The following is a 22,830-nucleotide window of genomic DNA, read 5'->3' on the forward strand; positions in this document are numbered from 1 at the left end:
TCACTCTGCTTCAGCGCAGTGATAGTGAAATCCTCATAGGCAGAATATGTAACAGATGCTAAAATTGAAGCTTGGGCTGGACACTTTATTTGTAATGTGGAATCTTTCATGACTGCACTTGGGCAGGGACTGAAAATTACATATCTTCTGGCACCTTTGGCTCTGTTATGCACGTTGATATTATGTGGGACCATTGGTTCAACACTGACTCAGAGGGAAGAGTGCCTCAGACTGAATCACTAATGCCATATCCTGCAGCACTCTAGTGAAGCCTTGGCAGTAAGGAAGGATAATTACAGTGTGGTTACTATGACTGACTTTTGAGATGCTTTTATGTATACCTCAGGCGTGTTAGTAGGTAAAATGCAGTCAATTTGCTCAGAAATACCCAAGTGTTCTAAGTATATCATTTTATACCACCAAACTAGGCATACAGATAGGATCCTGTTAGACAAAAACATCCAGCTTAACACTATACTTTGAGTTACTCTCTTATCTTTTTCACATACATCTAATTTACAAAGGAATAAATACAAATACAAAGCTGCTGTCCTTCACATTTATTTTGCCTTTTAAAGGCAAATAATGGACAACTATATAGAGGATGTTGTTTCCTTGGCAATAGAAATACTAGTCTGTTTTGCCAGCCTTTGAATAGCTGCTGAATGGGTAGGTGTGACAGTGTTGTCAGCCTTACAACATCAAAAGAATTTCAATAATGATGGGCTGAAGTTGAGGTTTAGATTGGATATTAGGGAAAAAAATCTTTGCTGGAAGAGTGGATAGGTGTTGGAACAGGCAGCCCAGGGAGGTAGTGAAGTTGCCATCCCTAGAGGTGTTCAAGAAGCGTGTAGATGTGGTGCTTCAGGATGTAGTTCAGTAATTGTGGTAAGCTGGGTTGTGGTTGGATTCACTGATTTGAAAGGTCTTTTCCAACCTCAGTGACTCTGTCATTCTATGTTTTGCGGACAGACAGCCCAACGTCAAATGATCCTTGGTGTCAAGGAGACATTTTCACAAGTATTCAGGCTAAGATAGACAGAAGCAAAGCCTTAAGATATTTGCAGTGTTTACTTCTTGTCTTGCATGTTGTCAGATACCACCTGACAGGAGGCTGCAGGGAAATAGTGATCCTGGAGATAACATGTGAGATGAAAATGTGTCCACATGTTCAGTTGTACCTATTTTTATCTTCTCAAACAGAATTTATGTTTCTCTCTTTCACCTCTTTACACTCTTCAGGTCTCTTCCTTTAAGCAAATCTGTTCTTCCCACCTTCTGAGGACTTCACTGCCTCCTTCCTTCTTCCCTGTGTTAAAATAATCAAAGAAAAAGCTAGGGCTAGCATCAGTCTTGATTTGATTAATAGAGGGCAGACGATTCACACATCTCGGTGCCATTGTTTCAAGCTGATTGCAGATTCATTCAGATATCACTGTATCAGTTACAGTCAGATCATGCTTTCAAGGTTATCTTTGCAACCATGAGGACTAGATACTATTATTTTAAAGAGAAAAGATAAGATTACTTACAATCTGAAAATGCTGTGAAGGCCATGCAAATGTTCCCAAACTGGATGTTTGACAACTTTTACTAACAGACTAAGATACCAAGCAAGTTTACCCAGAATAACCGATTAGGATTTTTCCCTCCTTCCCTTTGCTTTTTGTTTCTGTTGTTTCTTCAGTTATCGACTAGAAACACTCAGAGGGACTGCAAGGGTGCAACCAGGAAAGGTTGCGGGTTTTGTTTTCCATCTGTTCTTTTTATTGAGGACAGAAAGGCCTAGGTATTTCACATTACCATGTGAATTAGAGAGTGATCTTATCGCTCTGGCAGTCGCGCGGGATTACTTTAGCAGCCTGCAATGAAGAGGGACAGCAGAGCGGAGGGACTAACGCCGATTTCACATTATGGGGGGCACCCCCGCGGGGGCAGGACCCACACTAGCCGTTAGGCTGCAGCCCCTCAGCTTTGCTTTTGGAGGGGATGCTACTGAGCCAGCCGCTGGTGCCAGGCAGGCCCTGCCCGCTCCGGACCGGCGCCGGAGCATCTCAGCGTCCAACACCCGAGATGCGGGGCTCGGCCGCTCTGCCGGACCCCACAGATGCGGCGAACCCGAGCCCGAGTCCACCCCACAGGCACCTCAAGGCGGGATGTCCACGATAATGCAGGCTGAGGCCCGGGTTGTATCATCCAGCAAGACCCCAATCCGCGCCGCACGCCCGCCAGAACGCTGCCCGAGGCAGAAGCCGAGCACGGCCGGGCCAGAGCGCAGGGAGCGGACCGGAGCAGGGCGCGCTACGCCCCCCCCGCCGCCACACCCCCCCCACCTCCGCCTGGCACCGCCCCCGGCACGTGACGGGGGAGCGCTGACGCCGCCGTGCCCCGGAGCTGACACTCGGCGCTGGGGCCGCGGCGGGCGGGGAGGGGGAGCCGGGCGAGAGAGCTAAGCGACTGCCGCCGCCACCGGAGCGGGGACCGGGACCGGCCGCGCCCCCGTGGCAGGTGAGGGGGCCGCGCCTCTTGGTCCGGTAGGGGGGGAGAGGAGGAGGAAGGCGGGGAGGAGCACGGCGCCGAGCACGGCGCCGCTGGGACAATCGGGCAGGGCAGGGTGGCCCTGCGGCGGGCAGAGGGCATGTCCGCGCCCGAGCTGGGGCCGGCTCGGGGCGGTAGTGGCCACAGGTCCCCCGGCGCCGCCCTTCCTCTCCCATCCCGGGGCGCCAGCGGGACGTGCTCCCCGGGTTGGGCGGCTGGCGGGGGGTCTGGGCGGTGCCGCCCCACCGTGCCCCTCGGTGGCGGCTCCGTTCCGCAGGCGCCGCTGGGAGTGCCCGATTGGCGGCGGTGCCGGTAGGCAGCTCCGCACCTGAGCGCTGCTGGTGGGCCCGCGGTGCGGGGGTGGCGCGGAGGCTGGGTAGGGCCGCCCGACCTGCCTTACACAGCTGCTGCTCACCTGCTGGGGCCGCGGCCGGCGGGAAACAAAGAGAAGCGGCGAGCAGCGGCGCCTTGGCGGCCGTTCCCGAGCTCCCCCGCTGAGCCCAGGGCGGTTGGGCGCCCCTGTGCTAACTTGAGCTCGGCAACTTGGGTGGGTTGGCCGGGGCGAGTCGGTGCGGGTTTGCGGCGCTGTGCATGGCTGGTCGGTGGAGTCAACAACTTAACAAAAGCCCGCGGTGAGGAGCGAGTGGGCAGGGAATATGCTGGGAGCGCGGCAAGGTGTGGGGTGCTGCAGCGGGGCTCGAAAAGTTGTCCTGACAGCTGCTTGGAGTGCATCGCTTATTCAGAGCTCTGAGTCACAGGCAGCTATTAAGTGGTTACTTATTATGTTTTTAATTCTTAAGGATGTGTGAGCTCTGGGAAGCTAGTTGGCTTGAAAATAGCGCTCGATTTCTAACCGGTGTTAGTAACCTCTGCGGAAACCTTCAAGGAGTGTTTTCATAAAGCTTATTGTGTTTTGCCTTTATCTCCTGCCTGCATTTGCATCTTTGCGTCTATTTTGGTGCAACTTCTGCATGCACTAGATGCACACTGCATATGGTTTTTAAAGGCTGCCAGTGAGGACTAGCTGCCTACATGACAATATTAAATGAGGCGTTGGTAGTGCTGCACAAGGAGTTTGGAAGACCCCTTAGAAAGAGAGGTGTGAATTGGGTTGGATTCCAGCGAGGTTGCTGTGGGACCCGTCTCCCAAGCACTGGCTATGCAGTGCAGATTGGACCCATGAGAATACTGAGTAGAAGCAGAATCACAGAATCTAGTTGGCTGTAGCCAGGGTATCTCATCTGGCCAGAACCGGTAAGAATTTATCCTAATTTAGCATCAGTAATTGAGTTTATTTCTGTATCAGCACTGTGGAAGAGTTCATTTCAGCAGTGCGTGAAGTTTGATGCTGAAAATGGAAAAAGATTACACAAGGCAACTGCTGCTGCTTTGTAGGACACTGTGAACAAGGTCACACGAAGAATTTTAAGGAGATCAGTTCATATCCTCAGTGGCATTTTTAATAACTTATCATTTGTTGCTGTTGTAAAGTAAGTAACAGTTACTTAGCCAGGGTAAGGGATTTTTTTTTCCCCAGGAGGATATTGTGAAGAACCATTTAGTGTATCTCAAACGTTAGTTACCTGGTTCTAGAGGATCAGAAGAAAATGCTGTAGGAGAGATAAAAAGCACCTACTGTGCACTTCCTGGCTTTTATTGAACTTTTTGATCTTGGGTTCTGGGATAACGCTGAAGTTGGGGTGATCCTATCTAATTTGATCATGCTGTCTACATCTTGTATATGGTCATGCTTAATATGCTGTGTCCGTGTTAGGATCATGCTTCTTTCAGGACCATCTGTGTGTGCTCCAATGTGATGCACGTTGTTCTGTGGGTGAGGTAGTGCTGTCAGGAGGGGATCGTGTCGCCATATGGTTGAGGTTGTCTCGGGAACTTGGGCTTCCTTCTGAGAGAGTTTGAAGGTCTCCAGACTCTTCTTAGGGGGCTGAAGCTGTCCCATCGGGATCTGATGAGAAAAGGCCTCCTTTTGTGTGGCCACACAAAGTATGGCTAGTGAGAACCGTTCACGTGGAACCCTCTGATGTTGGGTTTGCACATGTGTGGTGTGGGCCTTGCCTTGGGGAGGAGCAGAGGGAGGAGCTGACCTCTGCAAACACTCAGGTTTGCCATCCTTGCTCAGTCTTCTTGGATGAGTAAGAGATGGGAAGGGTTCCCATTGGAAATTGAAGCACAGGTTGAGCCATGGGTGGGTACTGGGTGAAAGAGCTGAGCACGGCAGGATGTTGGGCTGGTGCACCCACAGGTGTCCTCTCTCCTGGGCCTCATGAATGATCTGCAAAATGGTGGAACCTCTTTGTTTTCACCGGGGGATGTGGCCTTAGGAGCAATCAGGATTTTCTTCACCAGCAGAGAAGTGTGGCTTGAGAGTCTGTACTCTGAGTAAGTTTTCTCAGGTGCTTGCTGTTAGTGGGGCCATCTTTTAGTCAGGTGTTGAGACTTTAGGTATTAAAGCTTACAGGTGCCCTCTGTGGAAATGAGTAATTGTTCATGCCTGCCATGCTCTAATTAGGGCTCTCCAGCCTTGTTAGCCGAAGCAGGTGCCAGCCTGCACTGTAGATAATGGCAAAGAAGAACACAGTGAGCTTACGGTGTCAGAACTGCCATATTGCTTCAGTTGTTGACTCCTAGCACAGTGAAGTCAATACTCCAAATGTCAATACTGTGCGTTCACATCTGATTTCTAAAGCCACTTACAGTAGAGGTCTGGCCAGAGCTCCTATGGCTCTTGAACCTGAGTTTCATGAGACAGACACATAGACCCTTGAAAAAAGGACATTACAGTTGGCTCTCTCCTGGGCTGTGCATAGGGTCTAGGCAATCTGCCTCCTGTGGCACAACAACTGCATAAAAATAAACAAAAGGAACCTTAATGTGAAATCAAGGCTGTGGTAGATGTTGGTCAGGTTAGTGCTTGCATTTGTTAAATTTACTGAGAGATTTCCCACCTGTGCTGTAGGTGTCTCTTACTTCTCTGCCGAGGCAGAGAATGAGAGCCTTGCTTGATCCTGATGATGTGATCTGTTTATAAAACTGTTCTAGTGCCCTGGCCAAATGCAGAACACAGCCTTGTCTCTTTTTGATCCTGTGTTCAACGTTACCAAATGTTGAACTTGATGTGACTTGATAATTTTGCAGCTTGGCTGAAAGAACAAAAATGGTGCTGCTTATTTATGTTGTTTCTTCTCTTTTCTTGGAAAGAGACGAGGCTGCAAAACTGACTTCAGAAGTGGATAGAGCTATTTTTGTACCTACTGTATTTTATTTAACTTTGTTTCTCAAAATTCTGGGGGAAAAAAGGCAACTGGATGAACCTGTCTGTCTGGAAAAAAAAAATGACAAGCATAGATTCTGAATAGTTACATGGAACTGGCAAAAGAGAAGTGCTTTTAAATGCTTGGTAGCTCTGTGGGAAACCGTAGGCTTACGATAATGTTTTTGGTTTCTGTGTTGGAGAAGGAAAAACAGGAGGAGGACTTGCTCATACTGTTTCACCTTCCAAGGAAGCAGGCCTTACAGGTAGGCTACAGCTCAGAAGGGCTTGCATGATTCTGGTATGTGACCTTGAAGCCCTGAAAGGGGTTGGTAGCAGCTTTGAGAAGCGTTGGGAGGAGTCAGGTTTAGTAACAAGGGGGAAAAAAAAAAGCCATTTGTATGGCAGAGCTTCCGAATCCAGGAAGAGCGTGGGAATGGCTGCAATTTGTTCATTCGAACCTTATGCTACAGTTGCTAAACAACTGCAGAGCTCCACTTAAAAGCACCTATTTATGTAAAACAGCAGGTAAGCAAGTTGTTTTGTGCTGAGACTGTAAATGGGTGAGAATGCTGTGAATGTCAGAGTACTGTTTTATGGTAGAGAGTAAACACCAGAATCCTGACGTTCTTTTCTACTGCTTTGTGCTCCTGCTGTCAGCTCTGTTGTATCCGAGGCCACCATTCCTTCTGCCAGGTCCTGGGTGATGTTATAACTCGGACCTTGTGTGGTTCCATTTGGAGTCTTGTGAAGATGGTACTAGCTTTTGAGTTGCCTGTAGCAAATGCTTCCTGGAAGTAAAAAAGGAGAGGGACTGTGGGAGAAAGGTAACAGTTTAAAGATGGGCACTTCTCTCTTGGTGTCATAGTTGAGCTTTCCAGCTTCTTGTTCTGAGTTACATGGGAAATATGGTGGAGGGTTTGGTGGTGTATTTTTTTTAGGCTTGGAAAAAATAGTAGAAATGATGAAAGAAAAAAATGAAGAACTGTTAGGGGTTACTGCTCCAGCTCTCCCAGAAGTCCTTTTTAAATTGTTCTTTCTGTCCTTAGTCCCGTTTGGGACAGCTGAGTTCACTCTGCTTGTGTATGCCATGTGGAATTGCATTAGTTCCACTCTGCAGCAGGGTGAGCACTGCAGATCTCGCCACAAAGTCTTATCTTGCAGAGTTGCAAGTTTCTACATAATTTCTCTCACTCGTGAAAGATGCCCTTGTTTAAAAGATCAGTTTGTTAATCCTTACAGTATTAAATGTGGCAGCATTTTATTTGAATTCTGCTATGTTCTGTTTGAATGCTCAAGATCTTCCCCTTTCCACTCTTTGATTTTTAAGATGGAAAAAAATCTTACCTTTCATGTCAATTTACTATGTTCAGTGTTAGGTTGGTGAGACTGATGCTTATCACTTATCCATTGTGACACTGATTATTAAAGAGAGACTTAAGAGGGACATAATACTGCTGGAGTGGGAAAAAAATCTTACCTTTTGTGTCAACGTATTGTGTTAAGTTGGTGAGACTGATGCTTATTACTTATCCATTGTGACACTGATTATTAAATAGAGACATAAGAGGGACATAGAATTGCTGGAGCAGGTCCAGAGGAGAGCCACAAAGCTGATCAGAGGGCTGGAGAACCTCTCCTATGAGGATAGGCTTAAAGAGTTGGGGCTGTTCAGCCTGGAGAAGAGAAGGCTCTGGGGAGACTTTAGAGCAGCCCTCCAGTGCATGAAGTGGGCTACAAGAAAGCTGGAAAGGGACTTTTTACAAGGGCTTGTTGTGATTAGAGGCAACAGCATTAAGATTTGTGTAGGGCAAATTTAGACTGGATATTAGTAAGAAATTTCTTACAATGAGGGTGGTGAGACACTGGCACAGGTTGCCCAGGGAGGTTGTGACGGCTCCCTCCCTGGAGGTGCTCAAGGCCAGGTTGGATGAGGCCTTGAGCAACCTGGGCTAGTGGTGTCCCTGCCCATGGCAGGGGGGGTTGGAACTGGATGATCTTTAAAAGGTCCCTTCCAACCTAAACCATTGTATGAATCTATGAACTATGTGCAGAGGCAACATGACCTGCAGCCTGAGACAGCCTGGATCGCACAGCTCCCTTCTCCAGTTAGGTGGAGGTTAGCAGGCTCTGTAGGACATGCAGCATGTGCAATGCTGCCCGTGCCAGCCCTTGCTGAACTTAATGGCAGGAGTACAGCAGTGGAGGTATGCTTAAGGGATCTTGAAAGGAATTGTGAGTGTGTTGAAGAGACTCTGGAACTGAAAAAAAAAAGGCAAATAATAACCTTTTGACTATTTTGATTAAAACTAGCAGAGTAACACTGCTCCAAGAGATTGACTCAAACTAGTGTCCCCCCCCAAAACCCCTCAATGATCAGTCAGTGTTATTTAGTAATGGAAACAACAGGCTTAATGAGTCACTTGATAGCAGGAGGCTTGTGTGAATAGGAGAGTTAAACTGGTGACTAAGTTGTTCCTTCTGTTTTATCACTGAGAAGGGTGTTTGAAACATCTTAAATTCCTCAAATACCTAGATGCTAGGATTCTGGTGTTTGCTGTCTCTACAGAAAACAGCCTTCTTACCTGCTCTTCCACTTCAATAGCTGTTTTTAAGTGAAGCTCTGCAGTCGTTAGTAACAATTAATTAGATTGAGCTTGGCATAAATGGAGTAGGCAGTTATTTCTGAAATTATTTTCCTCTGAAAGTCTCTGAAGCAATTACTTTATTAGCTTGTCTTTTTTTGTGTGTTTTCCCTTACAGTGCTGATTGTTAAGAGGAAAATAACCCTTCAGAAACAGAATGTGGCTTACCTTTTGCCTGAACAGGTGAAATCTTTTCAACTAGAAATGGCTGATAAAGGTGGGAAGATCCTTCCAGGACAGTTGTACATTGAAGTGGAGTACGACTATGAGTATGACGCCAAGGACAAGAAAATTGTGATTAAGCAAGGGGAAAAATACATCTTGGTGAAAAAGACTAACGATGATTGGTGGCAAGTGAAGAGAGATGAAAGTTCCAAACCCTTCTACGTGCCAGCACAGTATGTGAAGGAGATACCACGCAAAGCACTGATGCCACCTGTTAAGCAGGCGAGCGTGCTGCCAAATAACGCTTTGAAGCTGACACATGGATTACAGAGATCAACAGAAAATGTGAATAAGTCACCAGAACTGTCTAGTTTTGGAAAATCTTCTCCAGTTCAAGTGTCTTGCTTAGTCCGAGATGCCAATCAAAACCTGGGACCCAGCAGTAGCCCTAGTCAAACTCTTGGTCTGAGTCTGGACCTTACCCAAAACAATGGAAAACTTAGCAGTGAGTTGCAATCTCCCAAGGTTTCTAATCAATATAGAACCATCCCCGTGGGTCATTTCCCATGTCCAGAGTTCTTGGAAATAGAGAAGACCAGTTTTTTGCATGAACAATCATGTGATTCAGCAGGAGAAGGCTCAGAAAAAATTCACCAGGATTCAGAGTCTGGAGATGAACTGAGCAGTAGCTCCACAGAGCAAGTGCAGGTAAGCTAAAAAATGGTCCCTGAAGATCTGTGCGGTGGTTCTTCCATTTCCTTTTTGCCATCATTGCTTGCTGCTGTTTTGAGGTTTATTGCTAATAAATTCAGATTGCTCAAGTAAAAACGCCTTATGTCAGCATGAACTGCTTATTGAAGTCTAAACAATTGATGTGGATAGCTCTGTTCCTTGCAAAAATAGCTTGCTTTGGGGATTAATGCCATTTGTGTTATCCTGCGATTGAATGTTGCAGAAATGCTTTTGTTCTCTGCGAAGGTTTTGTGGTAACACTGAATTTGGGCTGTATTTTCTTCCAGAGAAAGGAAGCCTGCTGCAGTAACTCCTCACTTCTTGGCATGTTGAAATAATGGTGCTAGTTAACTGTCAGCTTTTCCTAAGTATGTGTACAGATAGAGTGAGAGCTGTAAATTGATGCATTTAGTGGGTTCAGTAGTTTAAAAGCAGCGTGCTTAAGATTTAGATGGAGTTTTTGGCTTGATTATCTTATTTGTAGGCTCTCGTAATGAGTCAGGCTTGCCAATTCTGCTTCTCACAACTTTTCCTCTGCATTAAAACTCAAAACATGTGAGTTTAATTAGTATGGAAGAATCTCAGGAATGATGTACTCCCACTTCAGGCTAAAACTGGGCACTGATGGCCTTTTTACTTAGCAAAGTGGTTTTTCTCACTTCATTTATTTATTTATTATTGTTTTCCAACAGGCCTCCCCCACCCCCCACCAAAAGATTAGCACTGACTTAGATAATTAGGTCACTTCTGGTACAGAGTAACCAAGTTAATTAGTCTATTTTAATCCAGGTTTTTCTTGAACCATATGTGTGTGTGTGTGTGCACAAGCATAATTATGTATATGTGGATATAGATAGGATATTCCCTTCCTCTGCCTTCTGGTAAGGAGATGTGAAATTTAAAATTGCAATGTTGAAAGCTCCCTCATCCTGAACTTTCTTACTCTGTAGTGTGAAAATACCATTGCTTGGGTACCAAATGGTCATTACAGTAAATCCCACTTCTATTTGTTGAAATACTCAGACTCGGTGGGTGTTCAGTATCCTGCTCTACTCTTGGACTTCAGAGTTCCTCTAGTTATGGGATTTTTTGCCTCTGATGAAGGTGCTGGGCTCTTTTTGATGATGTCTAGTGATGGGACAGGGAGCAACAGGTACAAGCTAGACTATAGGAGGTTCCACCTCAGCATGAGGAGACACTTTATGGTGAGGGCAATGGAGACCTGGAGGAGGCTGCCCAGGTGGAGTCTCTTTCTCTGGTGACTTTCAAAACCTATCTGTTTGCCCTACCTAAGGTGACCCTGCTTTGGGAGGGGCATTGGACTTGATCTCTAGAAATCCCTCCCAACCCCTGACATTCTGTGATGGCTGTAGCTAGGTGTGTTTCTTTCTCTAAAGTGGATGAAATCAATGTTACGTGGATGCCTTTTGTCTAAGAGCAAGAAATTAGACATTAAGAAGAAGTTCTTCACGGAGAGAGTGGTCAGGCACAGGAATGAACTATTCAGGGAGGTGGTGGAGTCACCCACCCTGGATGGTCGTTTGGATGTGGTGCTTAGGGATGTGGTTTAAGGTGAATCTTGTAGAGTAGGGTTATGAGTTGGACTTGTTGATCCTGAGGGTCTTTTCCAGCTCGGATGTTTCTGTGATTCTGTGAAATACACAGCCTGCTGTTCAGTTTCCACTGGCCCCTGTGACTGATGATGCTGTAGCACTCAGCCTTCTCCCCTTTCTCCCACATATGAACAGGTTGCAGCACTGAGTCAGGTGTAAATTTGTGTCTGAGTGGGTCAGCTGTGTGCATACTGGTAGGCTTCACTGATCTGGGTAAGATCTGAAGGTGGGAATTTTCACAGCGCTTAAAAGTGACAAACCCTAAAAATGCTACTCTTGGGCTGTGGAAAAAGCCCTCAGAGTGCGAGTGGTGTTCCCGCAGAGCCTGCTGTTGTCGCTGTCCCGGCGGGCAGGGAGGCAAAGGCTCGCTGCGCCCTGCAGTTGTCTTACTCTAGAGCTGTGAAGTAACTTAATCTGGCTGCGCGCAGTCACCAGCGCTTCAGTACAATGAAGATGTTTGACGTGGAGTAGCCATGGGGATTAAGGCAGCAGCGGCACTGATGTCACCGTTAGCTGGGGTGGCTGCCCGGAGTGCCAGCCTTCTCACTGCAACAGCCTCACAAGCTTGGTGCTGGGGATATTTTTGTTTTTGGAAGAGTTCTTTCAATAATGAGCATTGTTTAGTCCAAATCAGCTGTGCAGAAGTCAATGGCTCAGCAAGCTGGTTTTATTGCTCTGTAGTCTGTAGTGAGAACATCAAGTTCCCAGCTTTTACGCACAAACAGGGTTTCACTTCACAAGGCTGACTGTGGCCCTCTCTCTCCTGCCTGCTGTGGAGCCCAGCTGAATGCAGTCTGCATCATAATAAACTCGAAGCTACAGGTGTTTTTTCTTGAGTTTGGAAGATTAGAAGCTAGGCTGATCTCAATAATACCTTTATATAGGAGATTTTTCTTTGGCTGGGGGGGGGAGAGTTGAGGTGATAGCTCACCTTCCAGTGATACCTTCAGTATCCTCAGTACAAATGATGCCTGATGACAGGACAAGGGGCAGTGGGTGGAAGCTGAGGCATAGGAAGCTTCAGGTAAAAATGAGGAGGATTTTTATCCCTGTGAGAGTGACAGAACAGCGGAACAGGCTGCCCAGGGTGGTTGTGGAGGCACCCTCTCTGGAGGTATTCAAGACCTGCCTGGATGTGTTCCTCTGTGATCCAGTATAGATGATCCTGCTCTGGTGGGGCGGGGGGTGGAGTTTTTCGAGGTCCTTTCCAGCCCCTGACATTCTCTGATTCTGTGAAATATATGGGATGCAGAGAAGGCTTCTGTTATGAGGCTCTTGAAAGAGGTGGTTAGACTATTCTCTGTAGGTTATTCTCTTTGCCAGTAATGAAGTGCAGGTTCTGCAGCTGTACAGTGTCAAGCTTGCTGCTGTGGAAATACTGGAAGATCCAGAGTCTCCAAAATACTGTGCAAAGGAAGGATTTTTTTGTGGCATTATGTGAAATGAAGGCTGGAGAGGTGGCAGTGTGAGCAGGAGAAGTTGCTAATGAAGATGTAAGCAAATGAGTGGTCAAGAGAAAAGATCAGAATCGGGGAATGAACATTCTTGAAGTTCTACACAAAGAAATTCCAGCTATTGAGTGCAGCTCTGGTGCATAAGGCATTGTAAGAATTAGATGTTAGTTCATGGGTTTGAACTGTGGGAAGGCTGCAGCTAATTAGAGGAAGTAGGGCTTGAATGGAAACGAGCTTCAATTTAATCAGATTTAAATCTCGTGTGGAGACTATAACTGCAGGCAGAACTGGCATTAAAAGAAATGGTTCAGGACTGCACAGCTGGGCATAAGAGTCTCTGACAGGGTGGTGGTGCTTAAAACTGTGAGAATCAATGAAATTCAATACCAATTTGGGAAAATGATGTCTGTGTCTTCATCCCCCAGGAAATGCAGAAAATAATACTTGGAGAGATCAGGGGTAAGGGGAAAAGTTGAAGAGGAGAATGCTATAGCAGAAATACTTTGAAAGAAGCAGATGGGAGGTCCCAGCAGTATGCAGCAGAGCCCTGAGTTAAAAAAAAAGAAAAATGGACATGTTCAGGCATGTCTAAAGAGGAAAGGAAAACTGATGCCAAAGAGGAGGATGTTTAGCAGTGGAGCTCTGGGCAGTGTTTGCAGGTAAAATCTGCTAACAAGTTTTGAGAGAGAAGGCGTGCAGACAGACTAAGAGCTGGGCAGGCTCAGAGAGCATGCTGAGAATGGTTAGATGTTATCTTTGAGGGTGCTACTTTGGCATAAAATCACTAGAGACAGAAGTTATAATCTACTTTTAGCAATGCTAATAATGCATAACCTACGTGAAATAATGTATCTGATGAGTGTTGCCTTCTCTTCTGTCGTAGGAGACATAGCATATAGGCAGGAGTAAAACACATGCTCTGCCTTAATGCTGCTTCTTATGCTTATTAAAAGTTACTTTTAGTAGCAGTTTGGTTTTAATCATTATAAATATAGGCAGTGACCTATTTGCAAAGATTGCTTTGTCTTTCATCCTCTTTACTAATTGACTATTGCATAAACTGAAGCACTAAAGGGGATTATCACTAGGATGACTGTTTTGCTTTAATTCTATGTAGTCAAGATCTTGCAAAGAGATCTTCCTCCTGTCTTACCTCTGCAGTTTCTGTGGGGTTGCTGTAAATTTTTTAATTGAGAAAAGTTGTTGTTTTTTTTTATTTCCTTCTTGGTGTTTTCTGTAGAAGATGTGAGAGCACATCTAGAGATCTTAGCATTCTTGATTTTGTCACTTAGTTGAAAGACTGGTGGCAGTTCATTAGTGTTAGGCTGCCTTATTGGTCTAGCATTAAATCATTAACTCTGGTCCAAGTGTGTGGTCTAACATTAAATCTTTAATTCTGGGGCCCAGAATTAATTTTCTTCTATTATAAGAAACTTTATGCTACTTTTTTATTTCATTCATTTGCCCAAAGAATAAATCATTTGACAGGATGAAGGAAGCACACAACATACAAGTTTCTTTTCTATCCAAACTGAGCACGCTTTGCAGATTCATGGCATGTATAACCTAATATTTCAACTTACATTTTTGAGCACTATTTATTTAATGTCTCAACTCCTTAAAAGTCAGCAAATGCAATCATGTTAAATGTCAAAATATGCCCATTATTAATGAGGTGAAGGATAACCTTCAGTAAGGAACCAAAAGCTTTATGTTGTAAGGAATTTTGTAGATTAATCTTTCTTCTTTCTGTATAATTCCAGTAATTGCTGCTAGAACTTCTGTAAACACCTTGAAATGTTCTAAGTTACGTTAGCAACTGAATGTTTTCTGTGCAGGACCTTTCAGGAATAGTTTTCCTGGCTTTCTTTTCTCCTACTCACTGACAAAAGGCCAGTATCCATCTATCTATGTTTTGCTTTACAGTGCTGCTGTTTGTGATCAGCAGTAAGTGTTCCTAATACGTCAGCTTGCAGATAGTTGTCCCTCTCTGTCCTACTGAGCAATTCTGCATTTAGGTGCCCTAGAATAAGGATGCATCATGTCCCACTAACACTGCCTGCAGCCTGCATGCTCCTCTGAACTTCCCTGCTGCAAATCATACCTTAAAAAAACCCACCAAACACACACAAGTGTTACTTATGTGAGTCACCTGTTAAAAAATCATAACCTGGGAGACCAGCTGGTTGTAGTTGCCTGGCTTGTGCTGATAGAGGTGCCTGTTGCTCAGCTGGCTGAACAGCAGACCCACTTGGTACCTGCAGTTTGGTGGTGTGCTTTCAGAATTGAAAAAAGAACATCTAGAGCACTGTTAAAATTCCTCAAGTGTCTTATGATGTTTCACCCCTATTTACCTCAATTTCATGCATAAAGCAGTAAAGTGGAACTCCCACGGCATCAGCTTGCATTGGTAAACCTCTGCCTTTCATCCTAAGGGAGCTGGGGCTCTTTGGAGAGGAGGACACCATGGGGATGACCTCATTAATGTTTATAAAGATGTAAAGGGCGAGTGCCAGGAGGCTGGAGCCAGGCTCTGCTTGGCGATGCCCAATGCCAGGACAGGGGGCAATGGGTGGCAGCTGAGGCATAGGAAGTTCCATGGAAGTGTGAGGAGGATTTTTTTCCCTGTGAGGGTGACAGAAAACTGGCACAGGCTGCCCAGGGTGGTTGTGGAGGCACCCTCTCTGGAGATATTTAGGGTCTGCCTGGTTCCTGTGTGATCTAGTGTAAGTAATCCAGCTCTGGCAGGGAGGGTGGATTGGATGAGATTTTGAGGTCCTCTCCAGTCCCTGACATTCTGTGATCCTGGTAGAACTACTGGCTCAAATGAAGCTGAAGCTGCAGTGCTTAAAATGAATTCTATATTATGACTATTATTCCTTACTTATTTTTAATCTTCTGGTTTCCAGTGTGCAGTGTGAGGTTTGGTCCCCAGCCTGACTTTTTGTTTTGGAGTAGTCCAAAATGCCACCCTTGGCTGGGGTGATGGATGGCAGAATCTTTGGGGAAGGTGGAAGAAATGTTGAAAGAGCAAAGCAGCCCCAGGGAAAGGACCTGGTGTTTTGTCTGTGCTGCCTAAGCTGAAAGCACCTGGAGATCCTGGGGACTTCCTCCTCCTCCACTGGCACCGCTTCTGTCGCTTTTAAGTCTGGGAACCTCCAGACGCACAGAACAAACTTAAATTGCTTTGTACTAACCAAAAAAAAAACCCCAGTCTGAGAATTTTTGATCATATCTTGTTCTTGCAGATTACTGAATGTGAACAGTTGCATTTGATGTGTCTTTACCTAGTCACTGCCTAGGCAGTTGTTTAACACTGCCTGTGGAGTACATGTGCTGTTCTTTTGTAGAATTCTAAAGAAAGTATCATTTGTTTTGCAGCACTGTGACAGAGCAGTGGGGAACATATGACTGGGTCGAATAAAATGTAGAATACTTCTTTTTCTTTCCCCCTTTTTTTTCCTTTTTCCAGGCAGCTCTCTCTGGAATGGTAGACATTTGGAAAGTAAAATCTGTGTGTATCTAGTTCCCTGATACTTCTCTGACGTACCTCACCTATTTAAACCAAACACTTTAAAAAGGATGGAGAGAAATGGGTTTTGCTCTTACGTGGGGGTTTGTCCTCATGCTGGAGAAGAGTGCCTTTGGACAAAATAGCCTTTCAGGATAGGACCAGTTGATGATTTTCAAGATACTTTCATGATGGTGAGTAATTGGGCAACATAGTGTGCAAGTGGACTTGGAGATCTCCAGAGGCCCCTAACATCCTGTGATCTTGTGAAATAGTTTTAGCTGATTTTTTGGCAGTTTTGAATTTAGTCTGTCTTAATGTGGTGTCTGGGGTAGTTCTTGGGAGTGACAGTAAGTTTTTAGTAGAATGTTTAATGGAAGTGCTAGGTTAAGGCAGAGAAGCTGTTAAACAAGGAGAGAGAACGTCAGGAGTAGGAAACACAGCAAAACAAAAATGCAGAACTTAATTCCATGGTATTTCTGTGGTTTTAAATAGCACACAGTTGCAGGTCTGCCTCTTCTTGATAAGAAGCTAAAGTGTGCTGAAAATAGCATAGGAGAGGTGAAAAGTGTGAGCAGAGACATGGAATAACTCCTGTGTGGAGGCTTTCCATAAACCTCATGTGGTAGTTGGTGCACATTTACTACTGCATATGCAGGAGTCCTGAGTTTTAAGTTGGTATTGCAGTTATTGATGCTGAAATAGCTGGGAGACTGAGAATTTTGTGGGGTTTTATTTTCCTGCTCTTCCAACAGTTTTTACCTGCTTGCCCTCTCTCTTCTTTTGTAAAGTCTTGAAGGGGTTTAGAGCTTGTGTACAATGATGCTTTGAAAGCTGGCATGGTTGGAGTCTGTTTCAATTAATTTTGGTTCCCTGTCTGATAAAACATTTTTGTAAATGAAAGCCAAAAGTTAAGGAACCATCTGAATGAATCAAGCTTATTGTTTCTGTTGGGTTTTGATGTTACATTATCTAACTTAAACTCTGTTTGTAGTAAAATTCATGATTAGAACTTCTGGCTTCTGTCTTAAAGCTGAAATTGCATAGCATGTTTCAAATTAAATTTACATAGTTTTTAAGTGTTCCCGGTTTTTAACAGTTTGCCTGGAGCTTCTAGGCCATCTTTGGAACATCTAGTTAAATCAAGCAGCTTCCTTGTGTTCTCTTTACATACAATGCTGAAGCACAGAGTTTGATGTATGTTTTCTAGTGGCTGTTGTTGTCTCTCTCTTGCTCTTGTGGATCGTCACCCAACTGAGTCATTTGCTGCTCTAGACACCACCTGGTTCTACAAATATTTACTGCCAGGACAGCACTGCAATGGAGTGATGTTGGCTTAAGCTGTGTTGTGATCAAGGGTTTCAGTAGCTCATACCTAGTCCTTTGTGATCAAGTGTATCAGTAGCCTATACTTAGTCCTTTGTTTGTGATCAAGAGTGTATCAGCAGCCCATATTTAGTCCTTTGTTGCAACTCAAGTCATGAATGACTTAGTGTGAAATCTGGCCTGGGACACACACACTTACCTTTCTCCTGTCATCGATGTGATGGGACTTCAGCAACTGTTGTGCTGTCTAAGGAAATACAACATACTATGTCTGATAACACTCCAAAATACTCTCAAACTTTCTGGATCTCCACTAATTGTTCAGCATGCCTAATCATGTTGTACAGACATTTGTTTCCTAGACAGCTTGATGGGTGGCCAGAGTTTTGTTTAGAAGCGCTTCATGCTGCACGTAAGTCTTTAGAAGAAGCTTTATCCTGTGGTAAAGTGCAGAAACACTTAGTATGAGGTTTTTGAGTGGCTTTGATTTGACTCCTTTTCCTGTTGGAAGTTGAATAAAGTTGCTTTCTCCCCTGTTGCTGCCAGTGATCTGTCAACGTATCAATTCCTGGTTATCTGCGGCTATCTCTGGGAGCTAATGGATGTCTGTCAGGCACCGTGCTTTAGAACTGTTTATGGGTGTAGGTATATACATCTATATGATCATATAAATCAAATAGATAAAGATATAAAACATTTGGGAGCTGCTGTTCTGTTTCTTGATAGCACTTTGACCTCGGTTTACACCACGTTGTGCAACTGCCAACCTTAAACTCCTTCAAGAAAGGTTTTTGAGATGTACTCATGCATATTACCGTTTAAAGTTCTTCGAGTAAGTCTGTGGGTCCCTGTTGTGTCTCTGCCCTCTCTTCGGTGCTGCACTCTTAAGTTTTAATGGCACCTTTGTGCTGCCCTAAGGCCTTGTACTTCTGGTACCATAGTGTGTGTTGCTCCCTAATGCTCCCAACCCCAGGCTATGCCAAAGGATTTCTTTGCTTCCTCCCAGGCGTGCAATTCACAGCCCGGCCCTGGCTGCCTTGCTTTAGGCAGGGAGCTGGGGATGAGCTGTTGGAGAAGAGGCAGTGGCACAGCTGTCATGCAGCATTATCCTTCCCACCCTTTGCTCATCGCTCATCCACTTGCTGAGCTCAGCCACTCGTGCCTGTGCCACTGGCAGATCCTAATCGATTGTGTTCTTCATGTGACTGCCTGAGGAAAGAGGATGTTTAGGGTGAGGGAAGTAAGACTTCACAAATGGAGTTGTTGTTTTTCATGCATGATCTTCATATTAGGAGAGAGCTCTCTCAGTTCCTTCTCTTCCCAAGGTTGTGCCTATAAATATATATATGTGATTTGTCCGTATAGGCTGTGATGCACTAAGGTGTACTTTGTGCTGTACTTTCCAGTTAGCTGTATATGTAAAAGTGGTTGTGCTAGTTTGAAGCTAGCTAGAATGTTTAGGTGAGAAGAACTAGATTACAGGCTGTGAAAGGGAAACAGTGGTGATGTCTACTTCACTCACAGGCTTGCTGAGATGTATAAGAACAAGAGTAAAAACATAAGGCATTCAGGCACTGCCTGGGCTCTGGGCTGCATTTCTCTCTAACCTCACTTACTGTCTCTGTAATTAATCCACTTGCTTCCTACCCCCCCTGGCTGATCCTCCGTTCTTCCTTGGGGCACAAGGCAACGTCTGGGGTAAGGTTGAGGGGTGGGAGAAGGTGGAAGGGTGGTTGGGGAGCCCCTCCTGGGGACTCAGGTTTCTGGGAGGGCTGTTGTGTTTCTGTATTACCTTTTAACTTGTATATGTCTGTATATAAGTGTATATACTGTAACTATCTGCTTGTATATAGTGCTAAGATGTAAATATAAGCTTCATTCAAATTTCCAGAGCCAGCTGGGTCTAGTCTGGGTGATTTCCAAAGTGGGGGGGGGGGGGGGAGGTAACACCCAAACCATCACAGTGGTATTACAGCCTTCATTGCTATTTCCTAGCTCATAAAGTGCCACTGTGACCCTTAGCACAGCAAAACCTGGACATGTGCTTGTGCTCAAATTAAAAATTCTTTTACTTTGGTATTTGTGGAAAACCAGAACAACCTAAATCCCCAAGTTCTTTGCTAAAATACAGCCCTGACCTCTGCTGTATGAGGCTCTGAAGCCTCAGCAGATCCTGCCCAAACTCAGTGTGATGATGCCCCGTGCAGCATTTGTGAGGGCTGCGAGACTGCTTGCTAGCTGCTGTGTGGCTTTGACAATGCGGTTGATTGAAGCAGCATGGATATTGGTGGGTAAGGCGAGGTTTTGCTGCTAGTGTCTTTCTTAGCAGTTGGTTTGCTGAGGGAGGTTTCTCACTGTAGTTTAAAGGGCTGTGCATTTAAATGTGATGTCTATAGGTGGTCTTTAAAATTCATATGCTTATCTTGCTCTCCTTTCATCTTCTCCCAGTGGCTCCTTACTGCCTGTCTAGAAACTGCTGCTTTGTTTCACTGTGCATGGTGTTAAACTGTGATTTGAGCACTGAGGAAGAGCCTTCTGTGTTGTCTTTGGTACGTCTGGATCTGAGCTTGAATACAGGCTCAGAATTGTTGTAAACAAAGTTCCACTGACACTATATCTGTTTATATCTTCTTAACTATCATCTTAAACCCCAACTTCCTTAATATCTAGGTTTTCTAATGAAATGGTGGTTGCAGACTTATTTTAACATCTGTTTGAATGTTGAAACACAAAATTAAGTGCCCAAAGTATACTTATTTACTCTGGGTACTGAATTGCAGAAATAGCTGTTCTTAAAAGTGAAAGAGTCTTGCTAGTGTAAAGGAAATAAAGGGGAAGCAAGAGTGTAGAAATGCATGCCTGGGTCTTTTGTGCTTTCTGCCCTGAAACTGGGTGCCAACAAACTGTTTGCAAGTAGAGAAAAACAAGCTAAGAAATGCAGTCAAAGAACAAATACATCTATTTTTAGTTGTTGTAAGGGGAGGGGAAGATGCAACCTGGTTGAGATTGCCATGAGAATTTTGTTGCTTTGTTCAGTTCTGCTGTAAGCAGTACGTGCAGCCTATTGCTGAGTAGCTCTGGGATTCTGAGATGGTCTTCAGCAGGCCAATTGTGTATTTGCCTTGAACACTTTAAAACAGCTTCTGAAGTCACATTAAAAAAAAATATAACCTCAGTTCTTTGAAGTTAGGCACGATGGGTTGGATGGGTTTCTAAAAATATTCATCCTGCCATTGGGGACATTTTGGCAAAAAAGGAATCATGAAGTTAAAGTGGGAGTAGCTGCAGCCTCTTCTAGCTCAGTTAAAAGTTGAGAATTAATATCTTAGCAGCACGGTGGCATAATTACTTACAGGTTTTTGCTTCATGTGTGTGGTCTTAAATAGCTACTAAAGGAAACATTCCTACTCTGCTTGAATTCTGAAATAACTCTGACATGGATGTGTCAATTCCTAACACTTTTTTTCAGCTTATTATATTTTCTAAGGCAGAATTTTCAGCTGGAGCCTTGACTTAAAACTGTTGTGTGTGTCTTGTCTGACATAAGACTTAGCTTTCTGATTTAGCCTTCATTACCAGAAAAAGATTTTTATGCACAATGTAGTTGTTCTCTGTCTTAAGTCATTAAAATATGAGTTTGAGGGGGTTCAAAGTAGTGTTAGAAAACTTCAAAGTTTGGACTGCTGTAGCACATGTATTATGATGACTTGTGATGATTTTTTTGGTCTTAGTTGTTCATATCTCTGTCCCCTATTATGGGTTCTAATATATGTGAAATACTTGTGGTTTATTGTCCTGGGCTAACACAGCCCACTCTCACAAGCCCCAGTCTCTCTCCATGCAGATGGGAGGGAAAGTAACACAAAAAAACCCACCTCTAGGTTGAGATAAAGGGTCGAGATAAAAAGTTTTACTGGTGATGATCCAATGCACAGTTACCTCAGCCTGTTTGCAGAAAACAGGAGCAAAATGCAGAAGCAGCAGGAGAAGCTGGCAATGAAAACTGTCCCCCCCACTCAAGGACGCAGAAGCCCACCCAGTGTAAAAGCCAAACATCCCAAAAGCTGGAATCTGGAAGCAGCAGCTGGCACAGGATGCCTCTCATGTTATCATCTGAACTACAAGGCCCATGATGATTTGCTCCAGCCAGCACTTTGATTTTGAAGCTGGTATGAGGGCAGCATGGTTCTGAATGTCAGCAACAGATTTGACTAAACCCATGACATTATTCAGAAACCTTAACATGCACAGTGAGCAGCCAAGTGGGCATAGTGGAGATGACAGTACATAAACAGACAGCTTCCTGTCCTCTCACAAGCCCAGTTTGTAGTGGGAATTTCAGTTTAAAATGCTTTCCCAGTGTTATCTGTGAACTTTGTTTCCCTAAGTGCCAAAATGAGAAGTACTTTTTCTAGATGAGAGGTTTTAAGCACAAAGCAAATCTAAAGTACTGGGAACAAAAGAAATAAATTTGGTTTAATGCCACACATTTTTTCCTCTCTTCTACATTTTGCCTTTAAGGTTTGTTTGCTTCAGGCAGGTTGGTGAAATTTCCCATCCTAAGGTATTGGGACATAAAGAAATCCAGTATCCTGAAATATCAAAGGCTGCTTTGGGAGTTAAATTGCAATCTGTACACCAAGTTGTGGTACAGTGACTTTGTCTTGCACCTTGTGCAAAATTTTGCTGTCTGTCATTACACTCCCTAATTACATTCAGTGTTACACAATAAACATGTGAGAGAATGTTGGATCTGAATGCAGATTCAGGAAAGGACAATCCAGTACAGGCACTGATGGCTTTTAAAGACAAAGTCTAATCTATTCACTGTTGGTGGAAACCTGCCAGGTGAAAATGAATTTTGATGTTAAGATAATGAAATTTTAGGTGATCTGTTTTAATAATGAGCTAAATGCACAAGTGGGAGCTTAGCATCTTATTTTAATGTAACCATTTGAAAGATCTTAGCATCTTATTTTAATGCAACCTTTTGAAAGATTGTTAGTTGAAATTGTGTTTATATGTGAAATGTCTTATTAGTAATGTGTGAAATTTGGTTTTGTATCGTCTGTAAACTTCTGTGATGCTTGAGGGAAGGTTTATGTTGAGACAGCTTGTTTCCACAGGCTTCTATCAAAAACATCAAACAGCTTCTTGTTCCTAATCCTTTTCAAGCTGGGAGACCTTTTCTTATTAATTTATTCTGTGAAGCACCTCAGCTGAGACATGCATTATGGCAGGAGTGACTGGCTGGTTTTTAAATGGACATTGGGAGCTCCTTGCTGCCAGTGGACCCATTCTGCTGTGCTTTGCTGGTGTGCCCAAAAGCTCTGTTACAGCCTTGGTGAAAGGTGGTCTAGAATTTCAGTGTCTGCCCAATATAGATATTCTGTGTGCTAAAACGTAAAGTGTGCAGATGTGTTCTTAGCGTTTTATCATCCCCCTGTAACTCATCCCACCTTTTTCTGGGAGGAGTGATGGCTGCAAGGCTTGTCCTGCCTCCAGGCTTCCTTGCAGGTTGCCTTAAGGTTGCTGTACTACCACCGTGCAGATTGTTTGCGCGTCCTCAAACCCC

At 44.4% G+C, this 22,830-nt stretch overlaps 1 protein-coding gene and 1 long non-coding RNA gene across 6 annotated transcripts in view; one reads left to right on the forward strand and one right to left on the reverse strand.

Moving 5' to 3' along the window:
• Positions 1 to 2,287, reverse strand: LOC135185674 (uncharacterized). Its single transcript, XR_010306570.1, has 2 exons — positions 2,146 to 2,287; positions 1 to 1,309 (listed from the first exon to the last, which is right to left on the reverse strand). It is a non-coding gene; the product is annotated as an uncharacterized LOC135185674 (long non-coding RNA).
• A 133-nt stretch (positions 2,288 to 2,420) lies between these two features.
• The window catches only part of ARHGAP12 (Rho GTPase activating protein 12), a 75,185-nt gene continuing 54,775 nt past the window's right edge, over positions 2,421 to 22,830 (forward strand). For 4 of the 5 annotated variants that reach the window (XM_064162629.1, XM_064162630.1, XM_064162631.1 and 1 more), the window contains exons 1-2: positions 2,421 to 2,508; positions 8,573 to 9,327. In XM_064162629.1, the coding sequence (XP_064018699.1) occupies positions 8,659 to 9,327 (669 nt within the window). In that variant the 5' untranslated portion in view covers positions 2,421 to 2,508; positions 8,573 to 8,658. Of the gene's footprint in view, positions 2,509 to 6,015; positions 6,076 to 8,572; positions 9,328 to 22,830 lie in introns of all 5 variants that reach the window. The other variant, XM_064162633.1, reaches the window with a different exon arrangement.

Source organism: Pogoniulus pusillus, chromosome 23 (genome assembly GCF_015220805.1).
Source record: "Pogoniulus pusillus isolate bPogPus1 chromosome 23, bPogPus1.pri, whole genome shotgun sequence".
Classification (NCBI taxonomy): Eukaryota; Metazoa; Chordata; class Aves; order Piciformes; family Lybiidae; genus Pogoniulus; species Pogoniulus pusillus.